This window comes from Carassius gibelio, chromosome B9 (assembly GCF_023724105.1).
Source record: "Carassius gibelio isolate Cgi1373 ecotype wild population from Czech Republic chromosome B9, carGib1.2-hapl.c, whole genome shotgun sequence".
Lineage (NCBI taxonomy): Eukaryota > Metazoa > Chordata > Actinopteri > Cypriniformes > Cyprinidae > Carassius > Carassius gibelio.
The window spans coordinates 29,928,606-29,947,233 of record NC_068404.1 but is presented as its reverse complement, the minus strand read 5'-3'; the positions used below and the strand labels follow the sequence as shown (position 1 = coordinate 29,947,233).

Sequence of the window (18,628 nt, the reverse complement as noted above, 5' to 3'; positions counted from 1 at the left end):
GTAAACAACAATAGCCCAAGTTTAGTAAACATTTTTTATTGGGACTATAAAAAAATAATTCTCCATCCATTTTTAGATGGATGGAGAAACCCTGGCACAAAACCCTGGCACACCCGTGGCTACGCCACTGCCAGCAATATGTTGCAGAGCTCCCTTCTTAATTTTTTTTTTGTTTTAGGAAAAAACATAACGTTACACCTGATGAGGATGTTTCTTGTGTGCCATACTTGGTCTGCTTGCTGTGCCTTGCCTTGGCCCCGTATTGCTGCTTGCAGCTATATTATTTTGTATAGGTTTACGGTTATGTGGGGTATGGTTATGGTTAGGGTTAATACTTTTGCACAGTAATCTGACAATAAATGTGGCATATGTTCATATGCACACCCTGAGTCTCTTTTCTGGCTACACTACTGAAACATACATATTTCCCACCAAACATGTTATTTTCGGATAGTCAAGATTACAAAAGACAATACCTGACAGACAACTCAGGTGGTGCAGAAGGTAAAGTGTATGTCACAAATATTTGGGTTGTGATCGACCCTGGTTCGAATCTGCCTTTTGGCAAAAAGAAATTCCCTTTTAAAATTTCAAAAGCATATATTTTCAAAGAAAATAAAGTAAATAATCAAAAAGTTAAGGGTAGGTGTAGGAAGGGCTTTATTGTCCCAATAAGGCGGCATCCATTAATTTAGACTCAATAAGTTATTGCATATTGTTTTATAATGTACTACAATACCGAGGTGCAGATCCTGCTATTTTAACATAGTATAAATAGATTCTATAGATATTAGCACTTAGTGTAAATAGCCGCTGCCTTTTTTGATAACTGCCAGATTAATACCTGCAATGCAATGTTGCCAGATGTTGCTATTAAAATAAACAAAAACCTATAAATAAATAAACCGAAATTATTTCAAATATTTTGGAAATTAAATGAGATAAAGTTATCGCTGAGCCTAAACCTACTTTATTAACTTTCTAAAGTGTTAAGTTTAGTGGACAAACAAGTCCAAAAACGCTTATAATAGCTGGATCTGGCAATGCGAGAACACTGTTCTTTTTGACAATACCTCACTCACAACTCTCTGTAGACTCGTTCACAAAGCGAAAGCGTCTCAAAGAGATCATTTTCATACCACGGACGCTAAACATTGTGAAATATACATGCATACACATTCATATGAGGAGTCTAGCAGCAAATTAGTCAGAGAACAAATTTTATTTTTGAACATGAAAAATTTACCGAGGTAAATCCAGACCTCATAGATGGCTATGGCCATGGCTTTGAGGGAAATCCAGTTTGAATAGTTTGACGTCACACAATAAGACGTCCTGCATTGAAAGACTCTCAAGATCTTTTTTTTTTTTTTTTTTTTTTTCCAGAATAACATATTTTCACCTCGCACATCATTAAAACAATTATGATATTACAGGAGATGATAAATATTGTGCACTCATTTACTTTGTTCTTCCTAAGTGACCAATGTGTCCATGGCCCTGTGTTTTAACTCTCTGTGATGCTGTGTGTCTCTGTGTCTTCAGTCTCTGTTGATTTTGTGACTGTGACGTCTCTCTGTAGCGGATCTTATTCACCATGAGCTGAATACTGAGAGTCCTACAATAAAACACACAGAAAGTCAGATATGAGTATGAGACATTACTGCTGTCACATCACATCAGCAGATCCAGCTCAGAAACACACAGTATATTCATATTACAGTCAGAGATATGAATCAGAGTATGTGAGCGGAGCGCGGAGTGGAGCGTGTGATTTTGACTGGAGCGAGGAGCAGATCTTTTAAAAGTCGGAGCGTCGTGGTTTTCACTCGCTCCAAGAGCGCTCCAGCACCGCTCCGTCACGAGAACAATTCATGCCAACAGCCCGTAATATAACTGGATATTTAACAAGAAATCACGTTAAACATATTTAGCTTGCATAATATTTAGAAGGCTATGATGTCTACATGAGCGGGCAGTTGTAGTTCTAAAGGATGTTTGATTCTTCTAAATACTGAATATTTTCAGCTGAAAGCATGATTTAAACAAGTAGGCTACTACAAAACGTATTTATTTACACACGATCCCTTTCTCAAATAATGCATTCAAACAAATGTAATCTTACAAAGCTACTTCATCTGTATCTGATTTTGAATGAGCAGAAATTTGTAGAATAAATGCATCGATCCGTAATAAAATAACTGGAGAAACATTTCATCACAAACTAAATTTGCACCGCAAAAAGCAGCAATTATAACTTTTAATGCTGACATGTTATTTGTCATGTGGTAGGAACAAAGTTTGCACACTAGTGTTCCAGTAAACCACTTTGAAACTCTCCTTGTGTTTTTTTATTTATTTATTTTTTAATATACGTTATGAACATAAGTTAAACTTTGGAATTTCAAACATACTGAAATACTTTACACACAGGGCGTCTTTTATGATATCAGTGAGTGTGGAGTGGAGCGGAGCGGAGTGATAATTAAATGATCGGAGCGTGGAGGAGAAATTGTTGACGCTCCACTCCGCTCACATACTCTGATCTGATGAACAACTGATCATAGATTAATAACAGTGAATGATCAACAACTCTCTCTTTATCATTTACACACAGAGACACTGGAGGAGATGAACATATTCATATATTCATAGATCACAGAATTAAACAGTTTAAAGAACAGAAACTAAAGTGGAGCTGAATTATTATCTTATATTCTCCAAATATGTCTGTTACTAAACTTTGGCTATTTCAAAATATTTAAATAATTATATACACACAGTAGAATAATGTCTGCAGTTTATAACGTGAATCATATTCCAGATCAGAGAGTAACTTCACTTCTGATGGTCCTAAATTATTCCCAGACAGATCCAGTTCTCTCAGGTGTGAGGAGTTTGATCTCAGAGCTGAAGCCAGAGCAGAACAACCTTCATCTGTGACGCCACACTTCCACAACCTGTAGAGAACAATGACACAGTGTTAATTGTAGTTGAAGTGTGTGTAGTTTGTTATTGACTCTGGTCTCAGAGCAGGAGAGGAGATATAATGACAAGCATTGCCACAAACTGCTGCTGATAGAATCAGATTTCTGCATGTTGATGCTCAATGCTGCTGTTTGAAACTGTCATGTGCTTCAGGACTGAACAGACACACAGAGCTGAATGTGAGATATTGTTTCATAGTGATATAAGCACAGATCTGTCTGGAGAAACACTCACTTGCTCCTCTAATTACGATTTACAGTTTACCTAAAAATGAAGATTAAAATCATCAAAATCCCACAGACTTACATTGAGGAAATGTTCAGATGAGCCAAGACTATTCAAACTCCAACTGTCAAAATTCAAATGTAAACAAACTGAAGGCCTTTAGACTCCATTTAACTGCCATTCTATGTTCTATTTCTAGACCATTCAAACTCATTTAACCTTCCATTCTGTCTAATATTTCTAATCTATCAATCCTCTATATGGGGCAGTCGTGGTCTAATGGTCAGAGAGTCTGACTTGTAACCCACAGGCATCAGAAATCAATGGTTACCAAAATTGTTTGTTAATGTTCTACAAAATATCTGTTTTGTTCTACAGAAGAAACTAAGTCATACAGGTTTGGTATGGCATGAGGGTGAGGAAATGACGACAAAATGTACATATCAACAGAGTTCCTGCATTCTAGCTCAAAATCAGTTCTTTACTGTCAAATTTTTTTGTGACACGAATACATTATTTTTTGTTGCATTTGTCATGAATTCAGTAATATCTGTTATTATTTACTCCAATTCTATTATTATTTACTCCAATTAAAAGCCCTGTCACCCAGAAAAACATTCATGGGGGAACTTGTGGGCCAGATACTGCTGGATTTGTTGAGGGCCGAATTTTAACCTCAGTCCAGCCCTGCTCACGGGTCACAGGTTTGAGTCTGAGTACTGGCAGGGATCTATCTATCTATCTATCTATCTATCTATCTATCTATCTTAATCGTAAAGTTTACATTAAAGGACACATCTGTAGACAAACACATGAGACTATCAGAGAGATGATCTTACCACAGTTTCTCCAGTTTACAGCGAGGATCCTCCAGTACAGCACAGAGATGCTTCACTCCCAAATCTCTTATTTTATTCTCAGTCAGATTCAGATCTCTCAGGTGTGAGGGGTTTGATCTCAGAGCTGAAGCCAGAGCAGAACAACCTTCATCTGTGACGTCACAATCTCTCAACCTGTAGAGAACAATGACACAGTCTTCACTCTCTCAGATCAGATCAGATTAGCAGGGAATACATTAGTAAAGAGAAAGTACAAATCAATGTGTGATGCATCATTGTACTGAGATTTAAAATGTCACAGAATAAAAAAAATAAAGAAAGAAAATAAAAAAAATATTAAATAATTCAGTCTCATTCAAAAAGAAAAAAAAAATAATCGTCAGTATTTTTCTTCAAATCTGTTAAAATCACACTCTTTACTACACAGCTGAACTTTATAGTGATATTATGATCTGTATTAATATGTAGAGAGTAGTGGAGTTTGTGTGTGTGTGTGTGTGTGTGTGTGTGTGTTTCTCCATCTCTCAAGGACAGCAAAACCTGACATCACCTACAATGTGTAAATTGTGGCAGATAGTACTTACACCTCAATGTACTGCAGTGCTTTACAAAACAGTAGGTAATAACATATTCTTAATATGATTATATTCATTATAAACAGATGGTGTCTTCTAGTGTCCTTCCTTGTGTCTCTTCCTAAAGCCCCCTACACCTGCTCCTTATCACACTGAAGCTGCTGATCAGTAAAGCTGTTCTTGAAGCTGCAGGAAGAGACTCACGCTTCTGAGTTTGGGAACAATATGAGCTGCATGTGATTGATTCAGGCGGAGAAACTAGTTACATGTGATGGAATTTCGTTAATTAATTACAAAATAAATGCAAGTCCAATCTGTTACAGTTACTGAGAAAAAAAAATGTAATAAAATAACAGTTACTTGTGAAAATATTTTCAGTTACAAAGGGGGTTATTTATTTATTTATTTTTTCCCCTCACACAAACCGGCACATACAGATTTGATTGAATTGACTGCTCTAAAATACGAGAAACAAATGTTTCAGGAGTTTATTACACATAATAAGATGCATGCTTATTCAATAACTGTTTTATTTCCAGTTTGGATTTATGCAAGATTAACTGTTTTTTCCTCCTCAAGGAATTGATAGATGCCAGTATTTCCTGTCATCGCTGTGAAAAGATTTTATTTTAAAAACAGTATCATAACTTTCAAACCATTTCTTGTTATGATTTTAAACCTGTATTTAACCAGAATGATCAGAATACCAAAATCAGATTGATCTCAAAATAAAAAAGGTGATCTGATTTTGTGGTGGCTGTGGTTTAAAATTAAATGATTATAATCGTAATTTAAGTGATGAAGGCTTTTGAAAGTTTGCCAATAATCAGTGTTGAGTTCTACTGTAAGATTAACCCTGCCTGCTTTAAATGTTTCAAAATTAATTAACAATTGAAAATATTTAAAGGGTTAGTTCTCCCAAAAATTATGTCATTAATAACTCACCCTTATGCTGTTCCAAGCATGTAAGGCCTCCTTTTATCTTCGGAACACAGTTTAAGATATTTTAGATTTAGTCCGAGAGCTCTCAGTCCCTCCATTGAAGCTATGTGTACGGTATACTGTCCATGTCCAGAAAGGTAAGAAAAACATCATCAAAGTAGTCCATGTGACATCAGAGGGTCCGTTGGAATTTTTTGAAGCATCGAAAATACATTTTGGTCCAAAAATAGCAAAAACTACGACTTTATTCAGCATTGTCTTCTCTTCCGTGTCTGTTGTGAGAGAGTTCAAATCAAAGCAGAGTGAAGAACCGTTTCTGTCAGACGTGTCTGATTCGAGAACAGAGGAGCCGATGATACTGCGCATGTGTGATTCAGCGTGAAGCAGACCGACACACAGAGCGTCTGAACTGAACTGATTCTTTTGGTGATTGATTCTGAACTGATTCTGTGCTAGTGTTATGGGTGCGGGTAAACCGAAGGCTTGAATCAAGGGCAATCATCGCCAATGACGCCATTACGTCGAGCGCAAAAGAACTGGTGAACCGTTTTCTTCAACCGGTTTATTGAATCGAACTGTCCGAAAGAACTACTGGTGATCCGAACACCGATGCAACCGGTTCTTCACTCGTGAACGAGTCAGTCTATTGTTCGTTATCTGGCTCGGCTCGGTGTTCATCACAGCAGTTCAGTCAATGTACTGTTTGAGTACATGAATTACTCCGGGATATTGGTTTGTTTGAACTCAGAGGGAGTGTCGGCCACATTAAAAAAGTTAACAGCTTAAGTCATTTGTGGATTAATGCGTATTAAAGATGCGAACAGTTTAAAACGATTCAGTTCGATTTGGTGAACTGAATGATTCGTTCACGAACCGGAAATCCAGCTGCTTTGATTTGAACTCTCTCTCACACAGACGCGGAAGAGAAGACAATGCTGAATAAAGTCGTCGTTTTTGCTATTTTTGGACCAAAATGTATTTTCGATGCTTCAAAAAATTCCAACGGATCCTCTGATGTCACATGGACTACTTTGATGATGTTTTTCTTACCTTTCTGGACATGGACAGTATACCGTACATACAACTTCAATGGAGGGACTGAGAGCTCTCGGACTAAATCTAAAATATCTTAAACTGTATTCCGAAGATAAAAGGAGGCCTTACATGTTTGGAACAGCATAAGGGTGAGTTATTAATGACATAATTTTCATTTTTGGGTGAACTAACCCTTTAACATTTAGAAAAGTACTCAAAAACAATCAAATGTAATATGTTACATTACTTTAATAAAGTAATTGAAGTAGTTACACTCCAAAGTAACCTTCTTAGCACTGCCTAACAGTAACCATCACAGAAAATCTTCTGCAAGTCAATGGTGAAGTGTCAATGATTCATGTATTCACTTGCCCTTTCCACTCACTCCACATTCTACGTTACGTCAGAAAGAGACTGACGAATAGGGTCCCTTACAAAACGCCACATGGCTGTCTTCCAGTGACCAGTGTGAGTGAATGAGGGCCTACACTTGACACAGAATGCACTGGGTAGCATATTCCAACTGGACATATGCTAGCAGGCTGCCTGCTCGTAGGAGGACTTAAAAAGGCAGGTATCAACCATGAGGTGGTGATGCACATGGATTCTGAGGTACCCAGCCCGCAGGGTGGAAGTTTCAATGACAGAGCTTGCAAGGTGCTTGCCAAGGGAAAGACACATCACAACACATGGAGGCATCTAGTCCCACACAGGGCTGACTAATAGGGCATGCATGCAAGTGCTGGACAACAACATTGCTGGAGGAACCCAGGGTTCTGAACTGAGGAACTCACCTGATGGGAATAGTGCACACATCCAGTGGAATGGTGCAGCAAGCAAATTGACACCGAGCAAGTCATTACTGGCCCGAAGGGGCGAGTACCTGGGAGGACACAGAGATTATAAAATCTTGCAAATGTGTTAAGTGTCACCCAGCCCGCAGCTCTACAGATGTTAGTGAGGCGCCATGCGCCAGCGCCCAGGAGGAGGCTACACTCCTAGTTGAGTGAGCTCTCACACCTAGGGGGCATGGCAGGTTAATCCATTGGGATAACCTCTGCTTGGAGACAGCCTTTCCTTTCTGCTGGCCTCTGTAACAAACAAAGAGCTGGTCTGAGGTCTGGTCTGAGGCCTAAGACACTGAGTTCTGTCTACATTTGTCTACTGTCACGTACTTGGCAGAGCAGCGCCAGGGCTGGGTCTGTCTCTTCCTGCGGTAGCGCTTGCAAGTAAGGAACAAAAAGAAAACGAGAACAAAGGAATTTCCCCTGGCCCTCCTCTGGGGGAAGGAGTGGTCCTGCTACCATCTCCTGACTAGCTGACATCCCCAACTTCGGTTCGCCCATCTCAGGAAAGCCGCTTGGCCTGACTCTTGGCAGGTTCAGGGGCAGAGACAAGGCTGCACCGCCCTTCTGTGGCCACCTCCTCACTACGGCTGGGGTGAAGGCTGCTCATGTGGCCGAGCGGGAATGGAGGAGACCACAGGGGGTCGCCCTTGGCGACTAGCAGGCTGAGGTGGCTGCGCTGGTGGCAGTGTGGAGGCAGCAGCAGCAGCCGCCGGGGCAGGATGTGTTTGATGGCCTCAGACTGCTTCTGGGCGGGAGAGAACTGCTGGGCAAAATTCTCCACTGCGTCGCCGAAGAGGCCAGCCTGGGACACTGGGGAGTTGAGGAGCTGAGTCCAATCAGACTCCCTCATGTCTGCCAGGTTTAGCCATAGGTGGCGCCCCTGGACCACCAAAGTGGACATCACCTGACCTAAGTAGCACGCAGTAACCTTCTTCGCCTGGAGAGCAAGATCGGTAGCAGTGCACGCCTCCTGCAAAACCCCTGGGTCAGCCTGCATTCCCCCTGGGGAATCCCAGCATACCCCTTGGCCACTCCGCAATCAAGGGCAGTGAAGGTGGAGAAAGCACCAGAATGGTTTCAGGCAGTTAAAGGTGCCTTCCATGAACTGGCCACTTCCTGGTGCACCTCCGGGAAGAAAGGAACCAGCGGGGGATGCTGGTAATCACCACGAGCAGCCCCCAGGAACCAATTGTCCAGCTTGAGCACTCGGGACAGGGTGGAGGATTCCACTCAAGCCCGATGCTCTCAGCTGCCCGGGAAAGAACGGCTGTCAGCTCGGGATCAGACTCGAGCAACACTGGCAATGCAGCCGAATCCTGCAAACTCATCCGGAAACTCAACCGGCTACGGCGTTTGTGTGGGGGGTGTGGCCCGAGGAGGCTGGCTCGTCGGGGAAGCCCACATGGTAACCCTCAGATCCCCCTGGCCACCAGCCGAAGTAGCCCTCTTACGAGAAGAGGAGCTAGACTGGGGAGTGGCAGAGGGTACTCTATACCTTTTAAGGTAATCGAGTCTCGATCTTAACACTGAGATGGTCATCTCCCTGCAATGTGAACATGATTCATCCAAGAACGCAGTTGATCGTGGCCGTCATGAGGAGCCATATATCAACCACACCCAGAAACACACGGGTGGAATGACATCTTTAAAAAGAAGCAAACTCAACCCGTTGACTCTTTTAGAAAAAAGAAAAACCTCTTTCAGTGGTGCTGAAACGCTCAGGGGAACGTGGGAGCTCAATGCAGGAAGCTCGGACAAACTGCTGAATCGCGCCGTCACGCCGTCATCAGCTTACTCGCTTGTAAACACAGCAAGCAATTCTCAGCTCTGAAGCAAAAGCTTGAATGCGATTTGCTCACATTGCTCCTTATATACCCACACAGCAGGGCGGAGCTCGCGATGCAAATCCCGCAGACCAAAGTACACTGTGTACCATTGGCTCTTTTTGTTACCACTCAAAGGTGATTGGGCTCTCGGGCGAGACCCCATTCGTCAGTCTCTTTCTGACATAACGTAGAATGTGATCGACTGAAAGAGAACCAGAATTCTCAGACTTTCCAAAAAATCCCTGCTTCAGTCAAAATCGCGCTGTTCGGCTCTCAATGCACTTTGAACCCATACGCTGCTTTGGGGTGGAAAAGCTAATTTTTCCCTTGTAAACAATGTGAGGACACCACATATAATTTAATTATACACATGTTAGACATTTTATTTCCATATTTTAAATGTTTTCTTATGTTTTCTTTAATATAAACTCCTCTCTGAGCTAATATACAGTACAATGGAATAAATGAGAAGAAATGCAGATTTGTACTCCGGTCGGTCGCCTAAAAAGACTTTAGAGACTCACTTATCTAACTGTAATTTTTTGTAATTTTAGTAATTTTGCCTGCTAACAGTCAAGCCTTTACTAACAAGATTGGCTATAAGCACAGTGTAAGCAGAATGCATTTCAAGGTTTTGCTACTGCAGAAACAACTTTAACATGAAGACAGTCCTCACATAACAAGAAACAAAGTCATACAATGTTTTACTTTCTGCATCGCTGTACCTTGATTGACAGTTCTCTCATCCAATCAGTAATAAGTATTCCATTCACAGACAAAACATAATTTGTACATTGTCTCTGTGTTTTTTGGCTTTTTGGGTGATTTGTTTTTCACTTCACAAATATTTTACAGTGTGTCACATAATCTTACCACAGATTCTTCAATTTACAGTGAGGATCCTCCAGTACAGCAGAGAGATGCTTCACTCCTGAATCTCCTAGTTTATTCCAAGACAGATTCAGTTCTGTAAGGTGTGAGTGGTTTGATATCAGAGCTGAAGCCAGAGCAGAACTACCTTCATCTGTGACGTCACAATTAAGCAACCTGTAGAGAACAATGACACAGTTTTAATTGTAGTTGAAGTGTGTGTAGTTTGTTATTGACTCAGAGCAGGAGAGGAGATATAATGACAAGCATTGCCACAAACTGCTGCTGATAGAATGAGATTTTGGTATTGATGCTCAATGGTGCTGTTTGAAACTAGAGATCAACCGATATGGGTTTTTCTATAGCCGATGCCGATGTTTAGAGGTCAGGGTCAGCCAATGGCCGATATGTGCTGCCGATTTTTAGGGCCAATATCTTTAAGTTTTCCCCTTCATTTGCATGCTAAAATGTCACACTAATAGTAAGTGGATGAACAACATTTCTAAACTTATCATCATTTATTGAGCACTAACCTGAGCCATCTCTCGAATCTTAATTGTGTGCACTGCATGGTATTAAAATAAAAAAGATGTATCCAAAGTTAACCAAACAAATCAATAAACTGATCAAGTATTACATATATATAAAACAGGTTTTATATATACACTCACCTAAAGGCCGATATGTGCTGCTGATTTTTAGGGCCGATATCTTGAAGTTTTTCCCCTTCATTTGCATACTAAAATGTCACACTAATAATAAGTGGATGCACAACATTTCTAAACGTATCATCATTTATTGAGCACTGACCTGAGCCATCTCTCGAATCTTAATTTTGTGCACTGCACAGTATTAAAATAAAAAAATGTATCCAAAGTTAACCAAACAAATCAATAAACTGACCTGCCTTAATTCTACGTGGCATTGATTCAACAAGGTGCTGAAAGCATTCTTTAAAAATGTTGGCTCAAATTGATCGGATAGCATCTTGCAGTTGATGGAGATTTGTGGAATGCACATCCAGGGCACGAAGCTCCCGTTCCACCACATCCCAAAGATGCTCTATTAGGTAGAGATCTGGTGACTGTGGGGGCCATTTTAGTACAGTGAACTCATTGTCATATTCAAGAAACCCAATTTGAAATGATTCAAGCTTTGTGACATGGTTCATTATCCTGCTGGAAGTTGCCATCAGAGGATGGGTACATGGTGGTCATAAAGGGATGGACATGGTCAGAAACAATGCTCAGGTAAGCCATTGCATTTAAACGATTCCCAATTGGGGACTCATCAGACCAGGCAACATTTTTCCAGTCTTCAGCTGTCCAATTTTGGTGAGCTCGTGCAAATTGTAGCCTCGTTTTCCTGTTTGTAGTGGAGATGAGTGGTACCCGGTGGGGTCTTCTGCTGTTGTAGCCCATCCACCTTAAGGTTGTGTGTGTTGTGAGTCCACAAATGCTTTGCTGCATACCTCGGTTGTAACTAGTGGTTATTTCAGTCAAAGTTGCTCTTCTATCAGCTTGAATTAGTCGGCCCATTCTCCTCTGACCTCTAGCATCAACAAGGCATTTTCGCCCAAAGGACTGCCGCATACTGGATGTTTTTCCCTTTTCACACCATTCTTTGTAAACCTTAGAAATGGTTGTGCGTGAAAATCCCAGTAACTGAGCAGATTGTGAAATACTCAGACTGGCCCGTCTGGCACCAACAACCATGCCACGCTCAAAATTGCTTAAATCACCTTTCTTTCCCATTCTGACATTCAGTTTGGAGTTCAGGAGATTGTCTTGACCAGGACCACACCCCTAAATGCAATGAAGCAACTGCCATGTGATTGGTTGATTAGATAATTGCATTGATGAGAAATTGAACAGATGTTCCTAATAATCCTTTGGGTGAGAGAGAGAGTGTGTGTGTGTGTGTGTGTGTGTATATATATATATATATATGTCAATCATTTACATAAAAGTTTTAGAGCATTTATCAAGCAGAATTTTTCAAGTTTGTTGGAACATAAATGTAAACTTAAATATACATTTCAATAAAATAAATACAATTGTATAAATGAAAATCAATTAAACTGGAAAATATAAAAATGAAATATATACAAATGTAATAATAGTAGTGCTGCAAACACACTAGCATCCAGCAACATTTGTGTTTAATATAAATGACACTGAACATCTAAAGTGTATTCTAATTTCAAACTTACATCACAGTCTGTTCATTATTAAACAGTCAACCAAACATATACAAGGTTACACTGGTCAGTTTAAATAGGCCGTAGTATACCGGTCCACTCTGCTGTTATGCCAAGGACGTTTTTGCTCATGTGAAGAGGATGATATTTTCCGTCTAGTTTACATTAAAAAAATAAAAAATATTATAGTTTAACATTCAGATACATTGCGAATATGGAAACATTTGGAAATGTGCAGAACAAGACGTGAGCAATAACCTCCAAATACATCTAGTCAAACACACGGTCGCTCGTCCTTGTATGCACGCACACATGCACAGCCACAAGCGCCACAGTTACGTTTGGGATCATTTTATTTTTAATACTATAGTGTCATTTGAAAACATTGCAATTGCGTTTTAAAATACAACAACGAGCAGCATGAAACCATTTAAAGAGACTCATTCAGCGGTCTCCTTGGCGGGAAAGGGTCAACAAAATAAAATGATCTCCAATGTATGGTGCGCCCTCTTCATTTTATGAAATGATCATAATCACATCTATTCATTTTACAGTCCTGCTACTAGAATTTTATTCAGACTAAAAGCCCTTTAATTCGGGTGAGAAAGCTTTTTTTCCAAGTGGCTTTCGCACATTATAATACCACTGCAGACGCATTTTGCAGCATTAAGGTTATTAATTGATCGTTAATTTAAACAATGATCGATCATGGAAATGATCTAATATTGACATCCCTAAATACAAATGAGTTGGATGGAAACCTGGCTATTGTCTGCATCAAACCATGCTTCAGAACAAATGTCTTACACCGTTCTGGGCAGCTCCAGGACAGCTGTCTCTCACGGTGCTGTCTGTCAGCGGGGCGGAGTAACGTAGCCCTAAGTTACGCTGCAGTGTTTGTGAGAGCTGCCAACTTCTCCACCCCATTTACAGAGTGAAATTCTCAGTCTACCTTTATCTCTCAGGACTGTTGTTGAATCTTCCAAAAGTTTTGGCTTGGGGTCCTTCAGCAGCACTTTCCACTGCACCAATAACACGGGGCTGCCCGCCGACGTGCCTGACTTTAAATCGGCGCTACTAAACACAGATATCGTCCGATGCCGATATATAAAAAAATTACAAATATCGGCCAGATATATCGGCCGACCGATGTGTGTGCTTCAGGACTGAACAGACACACAGAGCTGAATTTGAGATATTGTTTCATAGTGATATAAGCACAGATCTGTCTGGAGAAACAGTCACTTGCTCCTCTAATTATGACTTATGGTTTACCTAAAGAATTAAGATTAAAAATAAAAATCCCACATCATTGTGTCATGTCTGCAACTTATAACCTAAACAGAAATCACTAAATCACACATTCGTATCTGAACATTCAGGTTAAATCTTTATGACATCTGTGAGAACACAATGAGCTCATGGGATTTCAGAAAAAATGGAAAATAAGAGGAAAATAAATTCTTACACAGAGATGGACAGATGAAGGAGTATTAATCAAACTATCAGAAGCAACTGAAACTCTAGTAAATGTTTGGTGGCCAAAAACAGGAGCAAGAGTACATGTGATGTGATGAAGATGAATGAAATGAACTTAATCTTCAGTCACTTCAGTGTGTCTAGTCAGAATTTACATTAAAAGGACACATCATACTGAAGACAAACAGATGAGACTATCAGAGAGATTATCTTACCACAGAATCTCCAGTTTACAGCGAGGATCCTCCAGTCCAGCACAGAGACACTTCACTCCCAAATCTCTTATTTTATTCTCAGACAGATCCAGTTGTCTCAGGTGTGAGGGGTTTGATCTCAGAGCTGAAGTCAGAGCAGAACAACCTTCATCTGTGACGCCACACTTCCACAACCTGTAGAGAACAATGACACACTCTTCACTCTCTCAGATCAGATCAGTTTAGCTGTGAATACATTAGTAAAGAAAAAGTACAAATCAATGTGTGATGCGTCACTGTACTTGTACTGAGATTTTAAATGTCAAAGAAAAAAAAAACATGATCATAAATCATTTAAAGCCTCATTCAAAAAAAAAATATATATTTTACACAGGATTTTTAAATTTGCAAATCTATATAATCACACTATTCATTACACAGCTGGGGCCAGCTGCACCAGCTAGACATAAAAAAGCTGGGTGTAAGCCCTACGCTGGTCATGTCAAACTCCAGCCTATGATAAATATTTACACCTGTTGCACCAACTGAAACTATGATCAGGCACAACAACACCAGGCGTAGACAATGCACGTCTATGCTGACACATTCTTCCGCAGTTATAGATATAGCTGAGACGACATTCACATCGCAATGGCTACAACTAACTAATATAGAACTGAATTGCTGAAACGCCATGATTTCATTGAGTAAACATTTCCTAACAAGTCCACGTTTTTATATCTGAAATTGTGTCAGATAGTACTTACAACTCAATGTATTGCAGTGCTTTACAAAAGGGTATGTAATAACATATTCTTCTATAATGATTATATTCATTATAAACAGATGCTGCCTTCTAGTTTCCTTCCGTGTATCTATTCCTAAAGACCCCCCCCCCCCCCCCCACACACACAAACACACACACACACCTGCTCCTAATCACACTGAAGCTGCTGATCAGTAAAGCTGTTCTTGAAGCTGCAGGGAGAGACTCACGCTTCTGAGTTTATGAGCTGCATGTGATTGATTCACCAGAACATCAGTATAACGTGAGGGCACCACATATAATTTTAATTATATTCATGTTAGGCATTTTATTTCTATGTTTTGAATACTTTATTTTTTCGAACTACACATTACTATGACATGCGCAGGCTGTGTGAAGAAGCTCGTTGCTACTTGAACCTGTACAATCCGTCGATAAAACAATATAAAGGCAGCCAGATGTGCAATAACTCTGGCCAGTTATTTGTTCACATGTTTGTTTATTGTTCAAGCTGATCTACTGATTCTGGAACATGTAGTGGAATACAAGTAGTCTGTGTCCGCGCTGTCCGTGTACGCGCCGGATTGCTCAAGCGGAAAGTTCACTCTCCTTCACAATCATAAAGATCATCAGTGGTGTCCTGCACATCATTGTTTTGAGCTGACTGTGAGATCTGATGCTCTAGAGCTGGATTTGTGTTTGTTATGGTCTTCAGATCCTGATCTGATATATAGGCCTAATTTTATTTCTGTTTTGATACTAATGTTGTGAATCAGAGCTTGTTCTGTAGTCCTTCACAGAAATGAGTCACATCTGAGTTTGAAAAAGTCATTTTCACTAAAGGCTGACATGTAAATGGATATTTAACACAGATCTCTTTAAATGACAAACTCTCAGCTTGTTTTGTGTGAATAATTGTATGTGTGTGACCTGCTAAAATGTAAGTTTTAATATTTTATTTGTGACATTAGTGTGGTCACAATGCTGACAGAGTAAATAAGTGTTAGAAAACTAGACTCATATAACTCATAATATTCCCATTCACAGGAATACACCTTTTCTATAGTTTGATTTATTTTATGGCATAATGCATATCTCTTCAAATGTTAAATAATAGGCAAATGTAAAATAATGTCTAGTGTTGTACAGTAAAGAGTAAGCACACTTCAAGCACAAGTGAAAATGTCTGAACGTCTCTTTGCTGCAGCTGCTGCTTTAATGAATGAGTTTCTCATTGTGGTGGGGCTAATAGCCGTTTTACTCTAAGATCTACTGTATTAAAAACACCTGTTGTGACTCCTTTAAGATTCTGGCCTGTTATTTAGGAGAAAAGCTCTCATTCAGGAACATTTATTTTAAAGGTTTCAGATTCATTATCAAATATGATAGTTTAGTGGATGATGAAACACTCACAGAGCTTTTCTGCAGTTGATCGCAGCTGGTATCAGTCTTCTTCTCCCCTCAGCTGATGTGTTGTATTTCTTGAGGTTCAGTTCATCCAGTGGCTCCTCTGACATCTGAATCGTGTAGGAGATTGTTGAGCAGTGAGCAGGAGAGAGTTTCTTCTCTGTGTGCTTGTCTGATTTCAGAAACTTCTCTATCTCTCTGAACAGAGTCTGATCTTTCACTTCCAGCAGACAGAGGAACAGATTGATCGACTGATCAGCTGAGAGATGATCACTACTCTTGATCTTTTCTTTAATGTTCTGTGTGGTTCTGCTGATGGTCTCTGAGCTGTTCTCTGTGTGTGTCAGTAGATCCTGTAAGAGTCTCTGATTGGACTCCAGTGAGACGCCCAGCAGGAACCGCAGGAACAGATCCAGACGTCCATTCTTACTCTCAAGAGCTTTATTTACTGCTGATCTTAGTAGATCATACAGAGAGTCTTCATCAGATCTGTTTAATCTGAATTCATCCAGTGTTTTCTTGTTCTTTGTTAAATAGCAGTAAAACAGATAGAAAGCAGCAAGAAACTCCTGAACGCTCAGATGAATGAAGCTGTAGACTTTCCTCTGATGAATCACAGATTCCTGCTTAAAGATCTCAGTGCAAATCCCAGAATACACCGAGGCGTCAGTGACGTCTATGCTGCTCTCAATCAGGTCCTCCTCATAGAACATCACATTGCCCTTCATCAGCTGTTTGAAAGCCACTTCAGCAAGTTTCACAATCACTTCTCTGTTGGACGGCAGGAGTTTCTCTGGATCTCTCTCTTCATACTTCTGCTTCCTCATGTTGATCTGAATCAGCAGGAAGTGGATGTACATTTCAGTCAGAGTTTGAGGGATTTCTGCTCTCAGATCTTCTTCCAGGAGCGTCTGAAGCACAGTGGATGAGATCCAGCAGAAGACGGGGATGTGGCACATGATGTGGAGGCTTCTTGCTCTTCTGATGTGTGAGATGATTCTGCTGGCTTGATGCTCATCACTGATTCTCTTCCTGAAATATTCCTCCTTCTGAGGCTCAGTGAATCCCTGAATCTCTGTCAGACGGTGGATGTATTCGGAGGGGATCTGATTGGCTGCTGCTGGTCTGGAGGTGATCCAGATGAGAGCAGAGGGAAGCAGCTCTCCTTTCATCAGCTTTGACATCAACACAGCCACTGATGAAGTCTCAGTCACATCACAAACTTTCTGAGCGTCTGAAAACATCAGTGTGATTCTGCTTTCATCCAGACCATCAAAGATGAACACAACTTTACACTCCTCATAAATCTGTGAGTCCAGATCTTGAAGTTCAGGATGAAAGTCCAGCAGAAGTCTGTGAAGACTGTACTGATGATCTCGGATCAAGTTCAGCTCTCGAAATGGAAGCACAAACATGAAATCTACATCCTGATTGGCTTTTCCCTCGGCCCAGTCCAGAATGAACTTCTGCACAGAGACGGTTTTTCCGATTCCAGCGATGCCTTTAGTAAGAACAGTCTTGATCTGCTCTTTCTCCTCAGATCCTGCTTCAGCGGAGGCTTTAAAGATGTCATTGCAGTAGATTGGAGCGTCTTGTGAGGGTTGTGTTCTGGCTGTTTTCTCCATCTGTAAAACCTCATGTTCTTCATTCACTCCTTCTCTCTCTCCCTCTATGATGTAGAGCTGTGTGTAGATGCTGTTCAGGAGGCTTTCATTCTCCTGGAGTTTCAGTCCCTCACATAATCTCTCATACTTGTTCTTCATGCTGGTTTTGTGCTGCTCTTTGACTCTCTGTAGTTCATCATTCACTGCTTGATCATGTTTATTCAGAGACGCTGTAACGCTCGTGTTGTTCAGACAGAAGACAGAGGAGACTCCTCCAGAGATGCTTCGCTCTCCATCTGCTCTGCTGAAATATCACAAGAAAAACAGATTAAAAATATCTAAAAATAAAGGATGTGTACATTAACATCTAAACCAATAGAGATTTCAGTCTTGTATTTGCAGTATAATTTCAGTTTTTTTATCTATTTATCACTTTGTGTAATGCACATTGTTCCAAAAGAGTTTCACAGAAAATTGCAAAAAAAAAGGAAAAGAGAGTCTCACAATCTTCCAGCGAGCAGCTAAAGGTGGCGAGGAAAGAACAAACTCACTGAGAGCTTTAAGAAATGAGGAAGAAACCAGAAGCTCCTCCTCAAGCTGACAGCAGAGACTCTGTTACACAGTAAGCTTCTTTTATCTGGACATTGAGATCAAATCAATTTTTCCATCATTGAACTTTTGTCCACAGATTTGAGGTGAAATCCGTAATAAAATCATAACTGATCTCTCTGTCAGGACTCGACAGTGTGAGCATTTTACTCTCATCTGCAGCAAACAATAGATGTGTGTGAACAGTGAAGTGTGTTCAGGAGCACAAGAGCCAATAAAAC

The 18,628-nt window shown here is 40.3% G+C and overlaps 1 protein-coding gene across 6 annotated transcripts in view; it reads right to left on the bottom strand.

The window, feature by feature from the left end:
• LOC127964895 (NACHT, LRR and PYD domains-containing protein 3-like) overlaps window positions 1-18,628 on the bottom strand; it is a 246,545-nt gene that overhangs the window by 187,467 nt on the left and 40,450 nt on the right. The window contains exons 4-9 of one of the 6 annotated variants that reach the window (XM_052565381.1): window positions 16,201-18,102; window positions 14,043-14,216; window positions 10,152-10,325; window positions 4,053-4,226; window positions 2,782-2,960; window positions 1,482-1,618 (exon numbers count right to left, since the gene is read on the bottom strand). In XM_052565381.1, the coding sequence (XP_052421341.1) occupies window positions 1,617-1,618; window positions 2,782-2,960; window positions 4,053-4,226; window positions 10,152-10,325; window positions 14,043-14,216; window positions 16,201-18,102 (2,605 nt within the window). In that variant the 3' untranslated portion in view covers window positions 1,482-1,616. Of the gene's footprint in view, window positions 1-1,481; window positions 1,619-2,781; window positions 2,961-4,052; window positions 4,227-10,151; window positions 10,326-14,042; window positions 14,217-16,196; window positions 18,103-18,628 lie in introns of those variants that run through there. The other 5 variants (XM_052565382.1, XM_052565383.1, XM_052565384.1 and 2 more) reach the window with 5 other exon arrangements.